Source organism: Bufo bufo, chromosome 4 (genome assembly GCF_905171765.1).
Source record: "Bufo bufo chromosome 4, aBufBuf1.1, whole genome shotgun sequence".
Lineage (NCBI taxonomy): Eukaryota > Metazoa > Chordata > Amphibia > Anura > Bufonidae > Bufo > Bufo bufo.
The window spans coordinates 175,406,462-175,431,353 of NC_053392.1; the positions used below are offsets into that span (position 1 = coordinate 175,406,462).

General features: G+C 42.9%; 1 protein-coding gene across 2 annotated transcripts in view; it reads left to right on the plus strand.

The window, feature by feature from the left end:
- Window positions 1-24,892, plus strand: part of ARHGEF26 (Rho guanine nucleotide exchange factor 26) — a 169,333-nt gene that overhangs the window by 110,380 nt on the left and 34,061 nt on the right. For both annotated transcript variants that reach the window (XM_040428126.1, XM_040428127.1), the window contains exon 11: window positions 1,489-1,643. In XM_040428126.1, coding sequence (XP_040284060.1) covers window positions 1,489-1,643 — 155 coding nt within the window. The remainder of the gene's footprint in view (window positions 1-1,488; window positions 1,644-24,892) is intronic.

Below are 24,892 nucleotides of genomic sequence, written 5' to 3' on the forward strand. Positions count from 1 at the left end.
TTTGCAAGAGAGCACCAAACATGGGACATTCACAGGTGGAAGAAAGTTTTATTCTCTGATGAGAAAAAATTTAACCTTGATGGTCCTGATGGTTTCCAACGTTACTGGCATGACAAGCAGATCCCACCTGAGATGTTTTCTACGCGCCACAGTGGAAGGGGCGCCATAATGGTCTGGGGTGCTTTTTCCTTCAGTGGAACAATGGAGCTTCAGGAAGTGCAGGGGCGTAAAACGGCCGCTGGCTATGTCCAGATGTTGCAGAGAGCATTCCTCATGACTGAGGGCCCTCGTCTGTGTGGTAACGACTGGGTTTTTCAACAGGACAACGCTACAGTACACAATGCCCGCAGGACAAGGGACTTCTTCCAGGAGAATAACATCACTATTTTGGCCCATCCTGCGTGTTCCCCTGATCTACATCCAATTGAGAACCTTTGGGGATGGATGGCAAGAGAAGTTTACAAAAATGGACAACAGTTCCAGACAGTAGATGGCCTTCGTGCGGCCGTCTTCACCACTTGGAGAAATGTTCCCACTCACCTCATGGAAACTCTTGCATCAAGCATGCCGAAACAAATTTTTGAAGTGATAAACAATAACGGCGGAGCTACTCATTACTGAGTTCTTGTTTGGAAGTTAGATTTCTGTTTTCGGGGGGTTTCGTTTTTTTTGGAGGTGTGGTCCTTTTTGTGGTCATTTTTACACTTCCCGGCCCTGTCAATCAGTGGAGAGGGTTCGGCAGAGAGAACAGATCCTCTAGGAGTAATGGCAACACCCCCGTTGCTCCTAGAGGCTCATTTGCATATATTAAAGTAATTTTTCTCAGCAATGCGGACACATATGAACATGGGACCAACACAGATGCCTTCAGCTGCCCAGCGCACATGTAACAGGTCAGCCAGTTTTATAGGTACAAATCTGCTGTCTGGTGCCCTTTAACAAGAAAGCCTCAGTGCTGCTGTATTACATCACAGCAATACGCCATTGCTTCAGTAAGGACCATTGGCTATGGATGAGTTAAAACTGACTGCTATCTTGTTATTTCCATCTGAACTGTCCTGTTTTGTTGACTCTTCGCGGGAAACAGAGTACTTTCATTTAGGAAAGGAGTTACCAGTGTTGGCACTGTGCCCTTCAGCATCTTGGCACAGACTTAAGACATTTGATCATGCATTCACCAGTCCCATGGTTTGGTCAAGGACCAACAGACCCATTACTACACTCTTTGTAGTCGTTAACCCCTTGTTGTGGTTGCAAACACTGATAAATGTGGTAAGTATTTAAACCGGGCAGTTGTCAGATATTCATTCATAGTTTCTTTTGGGGTTTTTCTTTCTGTTTTCACAACAAAATGATATAATTTTCTATTATTGATGTCTACCTTTACTGTATTTATATTGTATATAATTTATCTATGAAGGTAATACTATGAATGGGTTTTTATTATTAATAGCCCTGTATTGATATCATATGTTGTGTCCTCTGCAGCCTTTCCCTTTAGTGTCATCTTCTCGGTGGTTATTGAAGAGGGGGGAACTTGCATCCTTCGTAGAGGACACTGGCATTTTCTCCAAGAGGACAACAAAACAACAAGTCTACTTCTTCCTGTTCAATGACGTGCTCATTATTACGAAGAAGAAAAGGTAATTTACTTATGTTTACATAAGATTCTGTAGTATTATCTCTTCATGCCACGGTTATCAGGTTCAGTCTAAATATATTTAAAAAAGAAAAAATTGAGGATCATTAAAGGGGTTGTCTAGTTTCAGGAGGAAAATGGAGAACTCAGGGGATTGACCTATAATAAACAATAGCTGATTACTTGGAATGAAATACGGTTAATGAAAAATACTATTATTACCAGTGCCAAGTCAGGTGTATGCCCAAACAGCAAAAAAGGATACAAATCAATATTGTATTGTAAATGTATTAGCAAGGGTATCATTTTATATTGGTATATACTTCTTACATCTTTAATATTATTACTTTCAGAGCCAGTCCCACTTATTGAATAGTTGATTAGTTAATTATCAGATTCTGCGCTGCTGCTTCGGTTCACCCGGCAGGACTGTGTTTTCCCAGCTGCAGCTGCGACAGCATGCCGACTACATGTGTCTGCTGTAACCAATGATCGGCCTCAGTGGTGCACTCAAGTGCTGCAGTGTTCATATGTTGCGGCTGGGAAAACAGAGCCCTGCCGGCACAGGATCTGTCAGGTAAGTACCGTAATCATCTATACTTTATCACAGGGATTTTTAAGTTTAGGAGAAAAAAAAGCTTTATTTTTTTTATCAAAAAAACTGTGCGACTCTTTTATGTTGGCTGTATATGTGATTTCAGCTCATCCCTCTTCAACCCCATTAAGACTCCAAAATGCATTAATTGAATCTTTCACTTCATTTAACTATGTGGTTTTGTTGGCACCAAAGTCAACAAGTTTTTCATGCACTGAGATACAGAAGACTTTAACAACCTTACAGTATGGATGAGCTATTGTCTGTGACCAAAACATACAAGGAAGTTACAAACATCCGCTAAAAAGGAGATTTCCTGTATTCAAACAACAATGGCATGGAAGAGAGCCTGTAACTAGAATTAACTTTATATGTAAAGAAAGTAGAACCTGCATTCATGGCATTTCTGGTTTAAAACAAGGAGAAAGGAGGTCTTCCGACACTTGCTATAGATAATCTTTTAATGATATCTAATAACATGGGAAGTGCTCAGGGGCCAGAAACAATTAAGGTTTTATCCTTGTTACGTACAATTTAGAGCAAATGCCCCACAACTAGAAGACGATAATGGAAACGTTTTTCATAATTGTTCCTCCAGATCATTTGCTACATTTAATTATAAGCCTGAAGCCTACAGCTGTTCTATGGCTCTCCTTAAAGGGGTTGTCCAAGTTACTTTTATTGATGACCTATACACCTGGCACCCCCACCGATCAGCTGTATGAAGAGAAGGCCTCCAGTGCAGCCTTTTCTTCATTGTTCACCTGCTTGCCGTCGCAACCGCAAAGTTGTCCCATTCACTTCAGTGGAACAGCTTGTTCCTATACACTTACTGCTGTTGCGACGGTGAGCAGGTGAACAATGAAGAGAAGGCTGCACTGGCACAGCAGGGGTGTCCTTGCCGATCTGATATTGATGACCGATCCTACAGGGACTCTTCCCAGTGGGCCGATGACAAGAGGTCCGCTCTAGACCACCTTGTGACTGCTGGCTGGGTACATAACAATCTGATGCTAGGAGCATCAGGTACTTATGCATCTGATTTGTGGCCGCAGGTCTCCTCCTGAATTCAACTGTATCTCCATCCTCGCAGTATATTGTGCTGCACTGTGGTATTTGGTTCTGTTGGGGCGGTATTTTGTGCAGCACTAAGGTATTGCTGGCCCCGCCTCCAGTCAATTTGGACCCTCCAACAACATTCAACATTGGGGCTTTTTACATTTTTTCTCTCCGGGGCCAATTTAATTTCCCATTCCGCCCCTGCTTATCATAGGGTTAGATTTGGTTCCAAATCACAGATCAACTTTGGCAAAAATAAATAAAAAATCTCCAAATGCTTTAATAAAATAAAATGGGTGACCCACTACAGCCAGTGATAGCCTGAGCTTTCATGTGCACAAGTTGGCAGGGACCAGGAGGTACACTGGTGGGGGACCCAAAAGTGTTGGAATGGGAGTGGCAAGGAGATCGTCGAGTATGAATTCTTTCATTATTTTAAAACATTCAGACCATTTTGTTTATTAAATTTAAGTGTCTAGACAACCCCTATAACAACCCCCTATTAACAATGTTTTCTGAGATTCTTAAATACTTAGCCCAGGGCAGGGGGTTGTGTAAAATAGTGATTTGCAGCACTGGTCACATGTTTGATGGACATAAGATCTCTGCCAGGACCGGAGCATGGAACTGGAGTGGCAGGACATATGAAAGGTTAGTAAGGGGGTTTTCCTTTATTTTATACTTCCCATGCTCTTGGGTCTGTTTTTTGAAAAAAAATTGGAAAGTCCCTTAATGTGTAATAAATATGATATAATCTAATAATTTTCACATTACATAAAGACATGATATTTTCACAAATATTGTGAGTAGTTCAAGCAAGGATTTTATGGAGAGAATTTGCAATCATTTTCTGCCAACTTTCTGCACATGTTCTTGACATGAAGTGCATGATAGATTGCAACCAAGGATAGAAATGAGTGGAATAGTCGGTCTGTGTTTGGTGCAAATTTCCTTCTGCTTGTTTTTATTGTGAAACATTTCCCTGTCTACAGTATTTCGCTTCCCATATGATAAGTCCCCCTTAAAGGGGTTTTCTTAGAGTACAATACTGATGACCGATCTTCAGGAAAGGTCATCAGTATCACATCAGTGAAGATATGACTCCCAGTACCCCTGCTTATCAAAAGTTTAAAAGGACTGAGCACTGCGGCCTCCTTACAGCATACAAAGCACAGCACCATACATTGTATAGTGGTTGTGGCTAAGATGGCTTCTGTACCCAACAGCCAGTTATCTTTGCTAAGGGCGGGGGGGGGGGGGGGGGGTGTTGTACCTCCTCCCTGCAGCCCTAATTGCGGTGATTAGCTGGTCAATGTTGACTGGTCAATCGCAGCTTCCTCAGTGTAAAAGCCATCGAGGGGGCTGTAGGGCTCAGATCGGGATGATTGGTGCTGTACAGAACAGCACTAATCGCCTCCAAGGTTACAAGGGGACATCACTATTTGGCATCCCCTCTATGTGCAGTGATTGGCTGGTATGCTATGCAGAATAGCAAAGCCCTCTCTGCATGCTGCCATTCCAGTCTGTAACAGCGTTCTGCAGAGAGGGCTTTGTGCTTATTTTGTTACGTTTGGGCCTTGCTGGGACTTGTGGTGAACTTCTATAAACAAAAGATCTACTGCTTGTGAACTGCTGCAGCAATCATCCTTATCATATTGGTGTGATCGAATTACTTGCAGCAGCTCCTAATCGCATTTCCTAAATCCCAGTCCCTGCCCCTATCCCTCTATTCCAAGTTTGTAGAGGAATACATCCCTGACAAAAAAAAACAACTAAAAACATTCTGCTAGCTCCTGCCCAGCACAGGTTCCAGGTTTATGATAGGAGTTAGTGGGAAAATAGTGAGGGACTTGGTGCACACACTGCTGTACCAGGATTACCATCTCTACACCAGCATACACCTATTTAAAGGGGTTGTCCGGGCTTTTAATATTAGGTCATCAATATCAGACCGGCAAGGGTCCGACTCCCCTCCGATCAGCCTATGTGCCTTCTCCCTTCTCTCTTCCTGTTCACTGGTTCTTTGCCATAGACAACAGCTGCGCGCACCGTCTCCTTATAGGGCTGATCTGCGGGGGTGTCAGACCCCCACCGATCTGATATTGATGACGTATCCTGTGGATCTGTCATCAGAATTAAACATCATCCTATTTGCTGAGTATGATGCCTATTGCTTGTCCAGATTGCCTTGCAGGCACTGTATAATATACACACTGATTGTTCTCTACTACCGCCAGTAAAGCAGTGGTAAGAACTTCCACCCAAAAAAAAATATTTGTAAAAATGCATGAAATTTATCACGGTTTTTACAAGCCCAAAAAATGCCTGCAAGTGTGCATGAAGAAAGCCCAAACGATTATTAGATATACCGTTTAAAGGAATTAGAGTGATTTCTAAAAGATGACAGCCAGCATGAGAGTTATGAAATGTTCCCTCACTTGGCTTGTACTGTTGAATATGTCCATTTCCAGGAATGTGTACTAAGCCAAAAGCACATTTGGAGCATAAACAAATCAAGCTTTCCCTACAAGTCGTATTGGAAATCTTGGGCCCAGACCTTCCTGTTTGCTGTTTACAGGAAGGGACCATGAGCAGATCTCTAGCTCAATATATGAACATTTCTGACTAGGGAAACACTGTATTACCACATAGCTTTCAGCATTTATGCCAGTGATCTGAAATATTGAATGAGATAATGTGACAGGACCAGTGGGAAAGTGGTAGAAGGAGTCTACATTTCCCCTAGGTTCTTGTCTTATACATTCTAAATAGCAGCAAGGAAAACTATATTTTCTGTGTGTAAGGTTTTATCAAAAACCTGGTTAGAAATGCCTGGCTGCTTGGAGCAGGGAGAGTTTGGGTGGGTCCTTGCTCCAATTAGCCACCCCAGGTATTCATGGTAACTGTGGCTAATCACCTGAGAAGCTGGGTGTGCTATACTAGCCGAGGGCCTCTGCTTCTGGGAAAGCTCTGATATGAGTAAAAGCAACTGTGTGTTTTGTTTAGGGCTCTTTCACACGAGCGGATGCTGTGCGGGTAATCCGCAGCATGAATGACAGCCAAGCCCCGCTCTGGACAGCAGAGACACGGAGCATTAACATGATTGATAATGCTCTTTGCCTCTCTGTGATCTTTTTACTACAAAATCACAGTGAGATAAAGTTGTCACTGTGATTTTGTAGTAAAAAGGTCACCGTGAGGCACAGAGCATTATCAATCATGTTACGAAACGGGGCTTGGCTCTCTTTCACGCAGCGGATTACCCGCACGGCAATAAAAGAGCCCTTATAGTGCTTGGTACAAGGCTCAGTTATCTTTAGTTAGGAACTACTTGATGTCTAGAGGTACGGCCAGACGGCCAGGGTTTTCTTTTATTTTGTACGTATTTGTTTTATACTTTTGTCTGCAAAAGCCAATAAAACTGGCTGAGGCCAGTTGCACCAAACTTGCTTGGACTGGACTGTGTTTTGTGTGCCAACAGCGCCCGTCTATCCCAGGAGACTGTAATCCCGTGAGCTAATCCCGTTACCTCGCATGAGAGTTAAAGAGCATTTGCCCCTAACATCAGAAATATATTCTATTCAGTTAAAGAGGTTATCCCATGAATAATGTAAAACATGAAAATCAGTCATATAATAGCGCACCGAGCAGAAGTTGTTGGACTCAAATGAAACTTTATATAGTAGGTGATTACAATATTGGATTGAAAAGAACATTTTATTGGGGAAAACTGTACAGTTGAAAGGAGGCTCTAGTACCCTGTTGGGCCGCTTCTAGTTGGCGTAAGATGAGATACGGTTGGACATGGAGACATATAGGTTCCTTATGGTATCCTGCAGTACATTTGCCCACCGATGATGCAGCTAGGCCTGTAGATCCTGCACACTCGTAGGTTGCCAAATCTGGCATCCCAGCTGGTCCCATAAACTGGTGGCAACTGGGCAGCCAAAGAAGGGCTATCTGGTAAAGACATTCCTGGGAAACCTCTGATGTGTGTGGGTGAGCATTATCCTGCTGACAAATGCCAGTTGGAAGCCCTGCCATGAGAGGCATCATATGTGACCGCAGGATGTCCTGCACATATTACTGAACTGTTAGTGTCCCTCATATCATTGCTAGAGGCATGTCTAGCAGTCAACAATCACTCTCCAATAGATACACTATCCAAAAGTAGCATCTTTTTAAAGTTCATCAGGGGAAGAACTGTTATACCCTCTTGTGGAAGGCCTAGTGTCTAATATGACCACACCTGTATTAATGTGCCTGAGATATAACTGCATGACAAGTTTTGCAGCAATCTAACATTACTATCTGGGTTGGTATGTTTTTTTTGTCAGTGAGTGTACATTACAATCTCTTTGTTAGGCTACTTTCACATCTGCGTTTTTGCTGTCCGGTTTTGTGATCTATCAGGGGATATCAAAACCACAGCTAAATGCTTTCATTATAATAATACAACCGGCTGCATCCATTCAGAACGGATCTGGTTGTGTTATATCAAGAATGAAGAAACCGGATCCGGCACTAAAACCATTGTAAGTCAATCATTTTATTGATGGCATTTTGAATGCACAGAGATACCGTGACGAGATCCTGAGGCCCATTGTTGTGCCAGTCATCCACGACCATCACCTCATGTTGCAGCATGATAATGCACGGCCCCATATTGCAAGGATCTGTACACAATTCCTGGAAGCTGAAAACATCCCAGTTCTTGCATGGCCAGCATACTCACAAGACATGTCACCCATTGAACATGTTTAGGATGCTCTGGATCGGCGTATACGACAGTTCCTGCAAATATTCTGCAACTTCGCACAGCTATTGAAGAGGAGTGGACCAACATTCCACAGGCCACAATCAACAACCTGATCAACTCTATGCAACGGAGATGTGTTGCACTACGTGAGGCAAATGGTGGCCAGATACCCCTCCAGTAAGGCAAAACTGTGCACATTTCAGAGTGGCCTTTTATTGTGGGCAGTCTAAGGCACGCCTGTGAAATATTCATGCTGTCTAATCAGCACCTTGATATGCCACACCTGTGAGGTGGGATTGATTATCTCAGCAAAGGAGAAGTGCTTACTAACACATTTTTAGACAGATTTGTGAACAATATTTGAGAGTAATAGGTATATTTACTATAAAAAAAAAAAAACATCCATTTTTTGCTGGGTGGAATAAGATAGACATCTGCATTTTCCAGCAAAAAAAAACAAAAAACTGCAATGTAAACTTTATGGATGATTACAAGTGCAGTGTTGTAACTGAGTTCCTGCGGTATAGGCCTCCCAAAATAGTGCCAATGTAGACTGGGGAATCCCATCCGGCAGAAGTTACTGTAATACATGAGGGAAGATCTATGGCATTCTTGAACAACACTGGGAATCCTGGACAGCATCACTGATTTATGAACACTTGTGAGGTTGTGGAGTCACACAGAAGATGACTGGGATCTGCATGTGGCTGCAAAACAACTCAGCACCAACTCCTACATACGAGTACCGAGGAATGTTCTAATGCAGGCAACAGCTTTCTTGAGCCTAGCCAGAGTAGCTACATATTGTACTCCTCCCAACTTTTGAAAAGCCCATGGAGGGACAATATTAGGCAAGTTTTTAGTTTTTTACACTAAACCACTCCCTTTATGAGGTTTTGAGCCAAAGCCAGAAAGGATTCAAAAGGAATGGCAAATATAAAGGAGGCATTTATACTTCTCGTTCCTGCTGGATCCAATTCTAGTTTATGCCGGAAAAAAACTGCTGGAAAATCTGCTTCAAAACCTCCTCCAAAAAACTCAGTACAAACACTAACTCTGCCCAATGCCTATTTTTACGCTCCCAATTCCGCCCAGTCTCCTTTGTGCCCCCACACAGTAGTTATGCCCCTTTAGTGCCCCAAAAATTAGTTATGTCCCATAGTGGCTACATGCAGTAGCTAGACCCCCTTAGTGCCCCACACAGTTATGTCCCTTAGTGACCACATGCAGTAGTTATACCCCCTTAGTACCCCAGCACAGTAGTTATGCCCCTTTAGTGTTCCTTCACATTACTTATTTCCCTAAGTGTCCTGTCACAATAGTGTTGCCCCTTAACGCCCCCTCACAAGTGCTGCCAGCGGGATCCAGGATAGTTGTTAGGTATACATAGTGTAGTGTTCTCCACATTTATTTTGCTGACAAATTGTTCACTTTGTGGCTCCAGATTCAGCTTGTGTGTGTAAATTGGGAAACTACCTATGGTGCAGTTCCGTAATGTCATAATAGAACCTGAATTCCTCCTAGTCATTTAATATAAGATCTCTTATTAAATCTGATAAATAATGTCAAGTGACTTTTCATCAGAGGATGTATGTCAGCTTTCCTGGCGACACGACACCACCCAACACAATAAAGTAAGATTTCCCCCTATAAACTATTTATGAGCCAATTCTTCAGAGGAAACTGGAGATGACGGACTGATGTTTCTAAACCACAGCTTCATCCAGTGGTTTTGTATTGACAGTGAATATCTCCGGCAACAAACAGTACAGAAACCACCTATAAAATAGATCACATTACTGTAATAGTGATCAGACAGCTTTAAACAGACACTTCAACTAGTTTTACAATATATATCAACCTAAGGATAGGACATCAGTATGGAAATATCTGAGAGCCTCTTTAACTTCCTGTTTGCACTTTTAGCACAGACCAGGCAGCTGTTGGTGGTGACTCAGAGCAGAATACTCGCCTGCGCTATCCCAGTAGTGTGGTCAATGCTTCTCACATTCTACTAATAAGTGCACTGCTCCTCTATGTGTATGTTTGTCTATTCTGTCACGCATTCTCGTTCTCCACCTACCAGTCATAAACTGAACTTACTTTGGTTTCCCATTTTAGACAGGGTGCTGGCTCTCTTTACAGAGATTAGCTTTGTATGAGAACTTTTCAGTAGTGCTGCATGATATAGAGACTTAGTGGTAATGGTCCATGGGAAGAAAATATGCAAAGGGATGTCTCTCAGGTAAAAAGAACCGTATCGCTAGCGCCACCTTCAGGTAGTGGCTCTCTATGAGTCAAAGTCTACTTTTCAACAAGCCTTGGAACATGACAAGGGAAAACAGCCAAGCCAGATATCCATCCGTAGACAGCTTAGCTAGGCTTCGCTATTTTACCTTGTCACGTTCGAAGGCTTGTTGAAAAGTCAGACTTTGGCTCATAGGGAGCCACTTCCAGAAGGTGACTCTGGAAACCTCTTTGCATATATTTTTGCATATTTTTGGACACTGCAATAAAGTCTTCATACAATGCTGACCTCTTTAAGGCTACATTCACACAACCGTGCCGTGTTCCAATACCAATACACGGATGCCGCCCATGTGCATTCCGCAATTTGCAGAACGGCGGCCCATTATAAAAATGCCTATTCTTGTCTGCAAATCGGATAAATATAGGACATTAATTATTTTTGCAGGGCCACGGAACTGAGCAACGGATGCGGACAGCACAAGGAATGTTGTCAGCATCTTTTGCGGCACCATTGAAGTGAATGGTCATGTGAATGTAGCCTATGAGGGGAGCCAGAACCATGGGGGTGCCGCAAAAGATGCTGCCTTCAACGCATCACACTTAGCCAGACAGAATCCTACTCCGTATTGATGAGGGGTCAACAGCCGTCTATGGATGGATATTTGGCTTGGCTGTTTTCCCTTGTCATGTTCCAAGGCTGTTAAAAAGTCAGACTTTGACTCATAGGGAGCCACTTGCACATGAGATGGTTCTCTTTCCCTAGGTTATACCTCTTTGCATTTTGCTTTCCCATTGAGAGCTTTATCTCTGAGATTATTGCTACAGAATATTTAAAGGGGTTCTGCACTTTGTTTTAACTAATCATCTATCCTCTGGATAGATCATCAGCATCTGATCGGCGGGGGTCCGACCCCCGGGACCCCCGCCGATCAGCTGTTTGAGAAGGCAGGGGCGCTCCAGTAGCGCCGCGGCCTTGTCACTGTTTACCGCCAACCCAGTGACGTCACGACTAGTATCAACTAGCATGGCCTGGGCTAAGCTCTGTTCACTTAAATGGAGCTTAGCCCCACCAACGCTAGTTGATACTAGTCGTGACATCACTGGGCCGGCGGTAAACAGTGAGAAGGCCGCGGCGCTGATGGAGAGCCGCTGCCTTCTCAAACAGAGGATCGACGGGGGTCCTGGGTGTCGGACCCCCGCCGATCAGAAGCTCAGAGATAGATCATCAGTTAAAACAAAGTGCAGAACCCCTTTAATATTTAAAGAGGACCTTTCAAGTTTTTTATTTTATTCAAGATAAATACCTTTACTTGCGGGGTACCATGCTGATGCTGCCACCCTGCCTGTTTTTTTTTAAAATATTGATCCTGCACCCCGCGGTGCCCCCCTTGTATTTTTTCCACTCAGTATGTTAATACTGAGCATCGGTATAGGGAGGAGGAGACGCCAGGGTTTCTCAATGGGCGTCTCCTGTGCCGCGGAAAACGTCACAGCCAGGGACTTCTCCTAAAGTATTTATCTTGAATTAAAAAAATATGTGAAAGGTCCTCTTTAATTTTCAATAGCCTAATACAAAAAAGTTTTCTATAAATATTGAATTTTAAAAAGTATCCCTTTTAAATGAAAGTGTCTTTTTAAAACATGTAGTATTTTGGGTGGGCCTATTAGACTGATGTTTAGTCTGTTTCCTTCTTGTGGGAAAATAGAGCAAGTCTGTATTGAAATTAAATGTTTAGCATGTGGAACATTTTTGTACTTGTAGCTGTAGTAATGGGACACTGCATATTTTTCAGTATTCCCACTGATTAACCACACCCATGTTTGCATTAGGCAAGAGGAATGGAGCAATACAATGATGAATAATACAGTATTCATTTTATTTGTCAACTTAAGGCTACATGCACACGACCGTTGTGTGTTTTGCTGTCTGCAAATTGCGGATCCGCAAAACACGGATGGCATCCGCGTGCGTTCCGTAATTTGCGGAACGGACAGCCATTAATATAACTATCTATTCTTGTCCGGAAAACGGACAAAAATAGGACAGGTTATATTTTTTGGGCGGACCACGAAACGGAGCACTCCGTGTGCTGTCCGCATCTTTTGTGGCCCAATTGAAGTGAATGGGTTCGCATCCAAGCCGCAAAAACTGCGGCTCGGATGCGGACCAAAACAACGTTTGTGTGCATGAGGCCTAAAGGGGATGCCTCACTTTAGCAAATGGCATTTATCACGTAGAGAAAGTTAATATAAGGCACTTACTAATGTATTGTGATTGTTCATATTGCTTCCTTTGTTGGATAGATTCATTATTCCATCCATTACACGCTGCCTGTTTCCAGGGGCTGCGACCTCCCTACAGTCCAGCAGAGGTGGCCATGCTTGCACACTATAGGAAAATGCATTGGCCTCAATATTGGTCGGGTCCGCAGGAGTGCACATAGGCCTGCGCTTTTTCCAGCAGTTTGCAAGCTCGGCCACCTCTGCTGGGTTGCAGGGTGGTTGTAACTGCTGGAAACAAGCTGTGTGTTATGTGATGGAAAAATGAATCAAGCCAAGGTGGCAATATTCACAGTACATTAGTGCCTTGTATTCACTTTGTCTACATAATAAATGCCGTTTGCTGAAGTTAGACAACCCCTTTAAGGGGTTAAGCAGTGTGAGGGGACATGCTCACAAGCCTTTTCACTCTGTTTAATGGAGCATTGCTTTAAGAACGGTGCAGGCGGTCTTGATGACCTCATCGCAACCTCCTGTGCCAGGTCTCAGGCGGTGTGATGACTCGATCACAAACATCTGCATCCTGGTGCAAGCATTCATGATCACTTCATTGTGCCAGCTCAGGCACAGCGCAGGAGAATGTGGTGATATAATTGCAACCACGTTTGCCAGGTCTCAGACGGTGAGATGATGTGGGCAATGCCTGATACCCTGCACAGGAGGTCACAGTGATGACATCACGACCGCCTGTGCTGTGATGTGGCAAATCAGGATGCAGGTTGGAAGGGCCTGTGACCTGCAACGTAGACGGCGGCATGGAGCAGGAGTCAGATGAGTTTCTTTTTTTTTTTATATGTTGGCACTACGGGGGAGGAGGGTATTACACATGCTGGCACTATGGGAGCATTTTAATACAGAGGGCAATACAGGGGAGTTACTGCAGGTGAGCATTAGAACTACAGCGTGCACTGCAGGGGGGACAGTAAAAATACTTTGGGCACTACAGGGAAGGGGATTGTAACTACAGAGGCATTATAACTACTGGGGCACTACAGGGGGAGCATTATAAATATTGGGGACACTACAGAGGGGATATTTTAACTACAGGGACACTGCAGGGGCATTATAGCTACTGGGGCACTACAGGGAGGCATTATAACTACAGATGAGCGAATTTCCAATACGAAATTCGTTCACACTTCGTTTGGTTGTTAAAGGTGAATTGCATTATGGATTCCTTTACTATGGACCATAACGCAATTCTATGACTGAATGCATAACGGAATGCCTTTAGAGGCATTCCGTCATAATAGAAGTCTATGGGCTGCAAACTGGATCCGTCCCGTTTCCATCATGCATAACGGAAACGTAACGGATCCGGTTTGCAGCCCATAGACTTCTATTATGACGGAATGAATAACGGAATGCCTCTAAAGGCATTCCGTTATGCATTCAGTCATAGAATTGCGTTATGGTCCGTGGTAACGGAATCCATAACGCAATTCGCCTTTTATCACCAAATAAAGTGAGAACGAATTTCAAAACATGAAATTCGCTCATCTCTAATTATAACTATAAGAGGTACTGCAAGGGGGGGCATTATGAATGCTGGGGGTACTACAGAAAGGATTTATAAATACTGGGGGGGAACTACAGGGGGCATTAGGACTAAAGATGGCACTGCAGGGTGTTATAAATACTGGGGTCACTACAGGGAATAATATGGTAATGTACAGTAGTAATAATGCCCTCTGTAATGCCCCCCAGTATTTACAATGCCCCCTGGGGCTACTACAGGAGGGCTTATAATTACTGGGGGAACTATAGAGGGCATTATAACTACTGGGGGTACTATAGGGGGCTTAATACTATTGTGGTCTCTATAGAGATGCCTTGTAAATTGGCCTTATTACCAATGGGGCGCCTTATAGAGGGGGCCTTGTTATTACTGGGGCCACTATAGGAGGGCCTTATTTATACTGGAGGCACTATGGGTGCCTTAATACTACTTGGGGTACGGTGGGACCATTATTATTATTGAACAAAATATGGAGAGCGGGTTAGGAGGGGGAGTTGGGCTCCTTATCGGACCTTTACCAAAAAAATCCAAAATACATATTCAATCCCACTAGGAGACAGAGTATTATGAGGTGGGAGCGGGAGTTCAGGATAATACACAAGGCCACATATGCCTTCGATCTTTCATACAGGGACGCCCTGTTTATTGTTAACTGTTAAGAAGAATATACTGAGGCATTGGTTATATCCCACCTCTCCAACCTTCAAGGAGGTGATTGGTGCCATGGAATTGATGGTACCGTTTCGGGACACCACGTGGTATCCTGAGGAACAATCTAGGGGCACCTTGGGAAGACTAATCCAGAGCCGGGAAAGGAGCTAATTATAGAAGATAGAGAATATATGGAGGACTGGAGGATCTGGGTTCACCTATGGAGCAGACTATGTTTTGGTTTTGGTTGGAAAGGTTGGGGAATTTTATGGGGTAAAAATGGGAAACAGGGTAATTGTCACATATTGAATTATTGCAGATGGTTTTTACCGAGTACTGTGATAAAAAAAATACTGATACCATTGTAATCTCAGTGACCATGTCAACTCATTGCTTTTTATTTGTCAACTTGTATACCTCTGCTTTTTCCTTAATAAAATATGTTTGCTACTAGTAGGGGCACTCTTGGAGCATTATTACTGTTGGGGGCACTGCAGGGGACACTCAATAGAGTAGTGTTTGTAGGCATTGGGGAGAACAGTGGGCACAGTATTGGAGTTAGCAGCAGGATGACACTATTGGTCAACATGAGGGGGAGATTGATGGACAGTAAGGGTGCTGCGACATGTTAAGGTTTTTTTTATGCTGTTTTGGAAGTGGATGGAAAAAAGTAGAGAAGTTGTACCTGCCCTTATACATTCTCTTCTTTTATGATCCACTCCTGATGTTGGCTTCAAAAACTGCATCAAAAAGCCTGAATGTGTCTAAGATGTCATTGTGCCAAACACTGCAGAGGCGAGACACAGCTATGTAAGAGGCACCGTATGTTTTGTAGCGCTTTATGTAATGTCCATCCAAATATGTCTCTAGCAGCAGGATGGGGGAAGGGGTCTTGGAATGAGAATTTAGCATGAGAAGAGGGGGGAGTGCCATTTAAATTTTCTCCTCAGATAGCAGAGAAGCCGGAATTGGCTCTGATCATGCAGTTACAGTAGGCTGTCTTGCCACGGAGACTTTATTGTTACAGTAAATGACAAATAACGTGGCTTAAAGAGACACATTTTATATTTGCTCTAAAATCAAGTACCACGCTCAAGCAGAGCTATAGTGGAAAGACCACAGCAGACTGGGCTTGTTATGAGAAAGCTTTCAAGTTCGTAATTCCAAAGTTTTTCTTTAGCTGCACCTGTGTAGCTGAGGCCTTACATTGCATATTCTGAGCATTATGGGATCAGTGTATAATTAGCACTTTTTCCACTGAGATGTAAATATATATGGAGTTCAAGGCCAGCAGTATTTAGATGTGTGGATTTTCGCTGCACAGCTTTCTTTACCATTTCTCATTCCTGTGGGATTCAAGTAAATTGCTGAAGCTTTTGGCTTTGTGCCTTTTGGAGGACAGATATATTTGACAGAATGCAGCTGGAGTTTAGAGGTTGGACTTGCTCCAGGAGTTAGACAATGCAGTGGAATGCTACCTGTTTGCAGCTGGACAGAGAAATGTGTTTAGCTCAGGATAGATTGGGTGCAAGAGAGTAGCTGCTAAAAATATGACTTCTAAAAGGACGTCTTCATCCGTGTTTGTTGGAAATAGCGTATACAACCTACCACATAAAGTATACTGCTGTGCTAGAGTTGTGTCTAGTATTGCAGCTGAGCGCCACATATCCTTTTTTCTAATCTGTTTTTATTTTCTGATTGCAGATCTTTTTAAATTCCATTTCCTAAACATGATTATGGGGGGCATAATGCCGAGCGGTTCTTAAAAGGGTTATCCAATTTCACAAACAGCCCCCCCCATGTGCCTGGCCCCTCAGAGGTAATATACTTACCCCGCTCCCTGCACCGCTCCTGGTCCCCGCACCGCTGCTGCTGTTGTTTCTCCTTGTTACGGATGAAAACATCCAATGTCGGAGGGAAACAGTCAATGGCAAGCGGGGACAGGGATGAACCTCCCTAGCGTCACCTGCGATGCTAGGGAGGCTCGTCCCTGTCCCCGCCTGCCATTGGCTGCTCCCCACCTCCCGACACCGGATGTTTTCATCCGTGTACAGGGAGAAGCAGCAGCGGCGGTGCGGGGAGCAGGGTAAGTATATTCCCTCTGAGGGGCCCGGGGGGGGGGGGGGGGAGCTGTTTGTGAAATTAAATAACCCCTTTGACAGCATTTACAATGTTGTAAAACATTGTTTTATGACGACCACATGGTCCATAGGCACAATGGTTAGGGCATTGACACCTAGGACCATAGACACCTATTGTAAATGGTGGATCCTGTTTTATCTATACACAGAGGTGATATCATTATAGGCAGGATTAGAATGACAGATAAGTAGGTAACTGCAGTATAGTGATCTGTACAGACCAAGAAGTGGCACCTATTATTAAACTTAGTGGCTAGTGGAAAAACTGCAGAATTTTATGGTTTGTGTTTAAATATAGACATTGACATGGAAAATTAAAAATAACATAATCAAAAATTCTTTAAAATTGTTAAACATTTTAAACATAAAAACGTGATGTAAACAATAGGTCATTTTCTGATGACACATTCCCTTTAAGTGAATACAATAGAGAGGTGACCACACTTGTGAATAGCTCTCTTCACTAAGGTCTCTGGAAATTACAGAAAGAGACATCAGGATGTGGGAGATCTGGAAAGGGTTCAGAGAAGGGCGACCACATTACACCACGCAACAAAAAAAAACTTTTCGTCTGCTACTGGGCAAAAACCATTTGTTCTATACTAAATCGAGTGTGCAGATTACAAATCCGAAGTCAGAATTGTTGTAACACGTCACAAAATTTTGCTATGCATAAGTATGCCTAAATGAATTAAGCACTTGGAAAGCATTGAATAATTTTGAACCGAACGAGTTTTACTTCAACAATTACCTGATCTACATCAAAGTTTGCGTAGTAAACAGTGTATGAAAATGTAATGGAATAGCAAAATTTCAAAAAGTCTTGTTTTTCAGTTTAAAAGTCTTACTTGAGCAAGGCCCAGAACTGTTAAGTGCTTCAGGCATTTGCTTTTGAATTTGTGAACGGTCATATTTTCCCATTGCAAAAACCAGTAGTAGTCCCCCATCATGTTGGGATTCCAGCGGCCTTGATACCTGCTCTCCAATGTAGTAATATCTTCATGGAATCGCTCTCCATGTTCGTCACTTACGTGTCCCAAATTGGGTGGGAAAAAGTCAAGATGGGAATGTAAGAAATGCACTTTCATTGACATTCGGCAGCCAAGTTGTTCATAGGCTGTAAGCATGTTGTCTACTAATTCAGCATAGTTTGCAGCTCGTCTGTTCCCAAGGAAGTTCTGCACTACTAGCACAAATGCATCCCAAGCTGCAAGTTCCAGAGGGTTGAGTTTTGTTCTGAATGTGTCATCATGCATTAGTTTGTTGATTTCGGGGGCCAATAAAAATTCCGGCCTTTATTTTAGCATCAGTTTTCAGTGTGCTAAACTTCTCCTTCAAATACTAGAAACCATTTCCATCACGATCAAGTGCAATTACAAGATGTTTCATTAAACCAAGTTTAATGTGAAGTGGTGGAAGATAAACTTGAAGTGGATCGACCAGTGTTTTGTGTCGTACATTGTACTGACCAACTGTGTGCTCGACCCTGAGAGGCCACTGTCTCATTTTGTAATGATTGTTGTCATCACGACTGTTCCATAGGCACAAGAAACACATATGCTTTGTGTACCCTAACTGTAGGCCAAGCAGCAGGGCTACCACTTTCAGGTCAGCACGAATTTTCCATTTATGTTCTGAGTATTTGATCATTTTCAAAATTAACTCCATAGAAGCATGGGTCTCTTTCATTCCAACCGCATGAGCCAATGGAGCAGATGGTTTTTAGTTACCATTGTGCAACAAGACAGCTTTCAAACTTGTTTTGCTAGAGTCTATGAATAGCCTCCATTCATCGGGAACACGTGAACCATCTAACTCCATCATAAGACCATTTACATCAGTACAGAAACAGACATCGCTTTCCATTGCATAGTATGCAGCTAACTTGGTGTGTCGATGAAGAAATTGTGAAGTTGTGGTGCCTCGTTGTAGCAAATTCCATTCCTGAAGTCTAGAAGCTAGCAGTTCTGACTTTTCTTTAGATAATGACAGATCTCTTACCAGATCATCTAAATCTGATTGGCTCAGCAAGCGCGGCTGACCCTCTAGTTGTTCTGGATCAGGAAATACATTGTGACAATTAACATCTTCTTTATCAGGATCAGAACCGTCTGTTTCAATTGCCGTTCCTGCTGTGGGAGGGGTAGGCACTGGATTCTCCACATTGTGTGGTACTGGTTTAAGAGCAGACTCAGTCAGGATACACAATTTGTGACTTGTTTCTCTTTGAATATCCAGCTGAATGGTGATTTTTCTACTCACGCCAAACCATAGGCACTGCAAAAGCCATTCCTTTCCTTTTACCATTCAACCACTGCGTTAGTCCAGAGTAACACACAGTGCAACAAACATGAGGTGCCCAGCTTTTATCTTGATCTCCAATTTTACAGTCAAAGTAATACTTGTAAGCAAGACGCACTTGCTTTGTCAGATTCTTGCGCTGATCATAAGTAGTGTATTTGCCACATATGTAGCAGAAATTGTCTGGATCGTTAACACATTTGTTTTTATCCATCTTAAGTTTCAAAACTGATAGCACTATAACAGATCACTTTATCAAAATCTGTCTAGCTTGCCTTATATACTTACTGCTGACATCAGCCTGAGTGCGTCCGGACAGGTCTGGACATTTCCATTGGAATATCTCCAAAATAATGCATTAATATTATAACTGAATAGGCTTTGCATGTATAACTTAAAATCTAGACGTGTCAGGCAAATTCTGAGTTCATATTTGGAATAAGCGCGCTCATTTTAGTATAAATGTTTTTCTCTCGGTAGCAAAATCATTGTTGTGCGGTGTTATTAAACAGAATAGAAGTTCTCTCGTACAATGAGAGGCTTAAAAAAATTGGGCTTGTTCAGCTTGGAAAAAAGACACCTTAAATATGATCTTATTTACATGTATATGTACATGTATGGTCAATACAAGGAACTGGCGCATTATGTATTCTCAACTAATGGCATTGGGGCTATAATTAAGCTAACAATTAATGTTGTATAATTAATCTGAGAAAGGTTGAACTTGATGGGCCTGTTTCTTTTACAGTTATGTACCGTATTTATCGGCATATAACACGCACTGGCGTATAACACGCACCTTCATTTTAAGGGAAATTTCAGGGAAAAAAATTAAATTTCAAATTGTACTGCTATGGGGTGGGGGGATCTGTGGATGGAACTGTTATGGGGGGGATCTGTGGATGACACTGCTATGTCATCCACAGATCCCCCTCATAACAGTGTCCATTTCAAATTGTACTGCTATGGGGTGGGGGGATCTGTGGATGGAACTGTTATGGGGGGGGATCTGTGGATGACACTGCTATATGTCATCCACAGATCCCCCTCATAACAGTGTCCCCCAATACACCGGGCCCCGCCGCTCACCGAAGTATTTATAAACGTGAATCCTTATCCTGTTATTAAGCTGCCCTCTCCCATGTTCCCATGTCCCCCCTGTATCCCCACAGCACTTACTTAAGCTTCCATAGCAGGCAGAGCGGACGGCAGCAGTAACGTCACTCACTGACGTCGCGCGTCTGCTCCGCCTGCTTCATTCATAAAGGGGGCGGAGCAGGCGCTCGACGTCAGTGAGTGACGTTACTGCTGCCGTCCGCTCTGCCTGCTATGGAAGCTTAAGTAAGTGCTATGGGGATACAGGGGGGACATGGGAACATGGGAGAGGGCAGCTTAATAACAGGATAAGGATTCACGTTTATAAATACTGCGATGAGCGGCGGGGCCCAGTGTGAGAGTACAGTGACTGCACCGGGCCCCGCCCCTAGTTACGGACTCCAGCCCCTCCTCTCTCCCGGCTCATACAGCACAGTCTGTGATGCTGCATCTTTGCCGGGCCGCAATGAATATCGGCGTATAACACGCATAGATCATTTGCCCCCTATTTTCAGGGGGAAAAAGTGCGTGTTATACGCCGATAAATACGGTAATTGATTAGATTTTTTTACGAAATTATTGTATAAAGTCACTTGTTAAAGCGAAAAAGGTATAGAAAAGTTGCCAACTTTTTTGCAAAGTTGAGAGATTGACCGGCACCAGCTTATTACAGAGGGCACAATGGGGTTAAATTATATATACTGAGGTCACTGGGGGGGCCATTACTTATACTAAGGGCACAAAGGGGAGCATTACTAATTCTGGGGCACTATGGGGGCCAATGAATGTTTAGGGGGTAGTATAAGGTAGTATGTATACTGGGGACACTACATGGGTTGGAATAACAAAAAAAAACATGAAATTCATCAGTTTTTAACGGCCTTTAAAAACAGAGGCAAAACTGCAGTTCTGTGGCCCGCAAAAAAAATATAACCTGTCCTATTCTTGTCCGTGTTTTGCGGAGAAGAATAGGCAGTTATATCAATCGCTGTCCGTGCTGTTCTGCAATTTGCTGGACGCACATGGGCGCCATCAGTGTTTTGTGGATCCGCGATTTGCGGACCGCAAAACACACAACGGTCGTGTGCATGAGACCAAAAATGGATAAGTGGACAGAAAATAGATGCACACACTGATCTAAAATGGACATGCGTGAAAAACTGAGTTTTGTGTAAATGTTCCCTTATAGTTTGAGCTACTTTAATAACCCTGCATAAATTAATAGGCTAATCCCTGGACTAGAAGACCATCAACCTGAGTACGGTTGAACTTGATCGACCTACGATCTTTTTCAGGCTTTGCAACTAACTATACAATAATTTCATAAGAAAATCAGAAATTTCTTGGTAAAGCTTAAACTGTATAGAACAGTTGCCAACTCTTTTGCAAACTTGAGAGCTCGATCGGCACTAGCTGTTCGTCACTGACCACTGGATGGATAGCGCTGTCCTGATCTGTGAGGCTAGAGATGAGCACTGAGAAGTGATATGGGATTGCTGCAGGTGGCTTCATGATACATTATACGTGACACATGTGTGCCAGGTGATATGCGGACTGCATGCCTGATCCATGAAACGATCATTATTGTTTCTAGAAGTCATCCGGTTTGTCTGGTGAGTTGTGTCTTCACACTTACCTTCAGTAAAGGACATGTACTGTGTTACACACAATGAGAGGAAGTTTCAGGAACGTGCTTCACAGTGCCAGGAATATTCTGTCTGTGAGGACTCCTCATTATTGTAATGTACACGTTCCTCTTGGGAGGTTTCCTAATGAATATTTCTTGTGTTCGGACTGTGAATGGTTTTCCCATTAGCAGATTCTGAATGTCCCATCATTCATACTTTTCTCTGTACAAAAATGTTCAGTACTGACAGATTGTTGTTTGGCTGATTGAAGGATTCGGGCTTGTTTTCCAGATTCTGTGCTCCACACCTGTCACATATGGGAAAGATATTTGACGGAAATCATTGGCTCTCCTGTTATCCAGCATTGTGTAAAATGTACAGCAGCCTTTTGCAATTTGGTGAACCTGTTTGTCTGGTCACAGGCTTAATGTGCCGCTTCCTGTTGTTTCTATGCGTACAACCTACACGCTGATGACTTACATAATGACTCTTGCCTATGGGATGTTGCTTGCCTCACATTTGGCAACATGTGGGCCTTGCCAGCAAAAATTCCATAACTCAGGTCATACATCTAAGAAAACAAGGAGGTTAGTACTCATTGTGAGAGTTGTGAAGATAGTTTCTTCATATTCTAAATCATAAAATGTAGAAATTAGAATGGTTAGGGCTGATTCACACTACAATGAAAAACAGCCATCACACAACCGTTTTCAGAGCCACTTAAATTCTATGCGGCTACTGATTCGGCCATTTTTTTTAACGGCCAGTAAATAGTGGGCGTCATAAAAATTGGACGTGTCGTATTTTTGGCCATTTCCACGGTCAGACAGATCCCCATTGAAATCAATAGGGCTGTTTTTAACAGGCGTTTAGACAGCATTGAACTTGTGTAATGGCCATTAAAAATAGGTACAGGGCCTTTTGGCATTGAAAATAAAAGATAATCCATTTGTACGCACGGGAACACTCACACCTGACAAGAGGAAGCAGTAACTGACAGCTTGGTGACATCACATGATCACACCGGGCATGTTCCCTTGCATGTAAGTGGATGAGTTTTTTTTTTTTTTTTATTGTTGGTACTACAGGAGTTGAGGGGGAGGCATCAGCACTATAATTACTGAGGACACAATGGGGATAAATTATATATACAGAGGGCACTGGGGGCCATTACTTATACTAGGGGCACAAAGGGTGACATTACTTATATTTGGAGGCATTAAGAGGGCCATTACTTATACTGGGGGGGACACTATGGGGGCTATAACTTATACTGGGGGCGCTATAAGAGCCATTACTTATACTGGGAGGGGCACTGTGGGGGCCATTACTTATACTGGGGGCACTATGGGCCAATTATTTATACTGGGGCATCATGAGGGCCTTTAGATGTCCAGTATGGGGGGAGCATTATATATACTAAGGGTACTACGGGGTTGGGATTGAAAAAAAAAGCCTATGAAATCCATCTATTTTTAACGGCTGTTAAAGACTGATGCAAAACGGCCATTAAAACATAGAAACATAGAATGTGTCGGCAGATAAGAACCATTTGGCCCATCTAGTCTGCCCAATATACTGAATACTATGAATAGCCCCTGGCCCGATCTTATATGAAGGATGGCCTTATGCCTATCCCATGCATGCTTAAACCCCTTCACTGTATTTGCAGCTACCACTTCTGCAGGAAGGCTATTCCATGCATCCACTACTCTCTCAGTAAAGTAATACTTCCTGATATTACTTTTAAACCTTTGCCCCTCTAATTTAAAACTATGTCCTCTTGTAGCAGTTTTTCTTCTTTTAAATATTCTCTCCTCCTTTACCGAGTTGATTCCCTTTATGTATTTAAAAGTTTCTATCATATCCCCTCTGTCTCGTCTTTCTTCCAAGCTATACATGTTAAGGTCCTTTAATCTTTCCTGGTAAGTTTTATCCTGCAATCCATGTACCAGTTTAGTAGCTCTTCTCTGAACTCTCTCCAAAGTATCAATATCCTTCTGGAGGACTCTTACTATGTTCTGTTATCCTAAATTCAGTAGCCATCAGACTGCATTCAGAGGGTTGGTAAGGAGCGCTATGACATTGTTAATGAACTCACATGGATTTGCTGTACAGAGGGAGCTCATAGGCCTGCAGAGAAGACACCATGTACATCTTTTCTGCATGTGCATGTACAGATTACTGGTAGTGAAGTCCATTCTGCAGATAGCAAGTTTTACAGCACAAGGAGCCGAGTAGATTGATTATATAGTTTTGTGGGGAAAGATGCAGCAAATCTTGTTACATAGGGATCTAAATCTCTGCTCGCTCTTACCTTAGGAGTCCAGTGGGCGGTCCTAATCAGTAACTAATGGCTTTCTCTGTATGTAGATGTGTATTCTCATACAGGGAAGGCTGTCATTTAGTGAAACCACCTTCTGGACTGCTAAGCCCAGAATCAGCAGTAATTTAAATCAATAAATTACTAGTTATACTGAATACTAGTTCCCACAAAACTATATATCAATCTGCTCAGCTCCTCCTGCTCTATAACACGCTGCCTGCAGATTACACTGTATTTTCAACATGGGGAGTTTCTTAAAATATGCCACATGCTTTTGAACTCTGAATAGTTTTGTAACGTGAGCGATTTATAGGTATCTAGATTTATACTGGGAGCTTAGGCTGTAGCATGCACACGTTCCCCAGCCTGCTGTAGAAAATGAAATTACCAACTTGCTTTACTGGTTGAACAAGATCCCTGCAGAATGTTGATTTGTACTAAATGGCAGTACAGGGAATGCTGCAGCATGGTGTTGGGATTTCCATAAGAATCATTTTTTTCCCCAGAAATTCACAAAGATGTACAGAACGCTAGTTGAAGATTACCTTTCTACAGCTTTAGGCCACTTTCACACGGTCAGTACTTTTCATCAGTTTTTATAAGCCTAAGGCCAGTTTCACATGAGTGAGTTGTCTGCGGGAGCGTGATT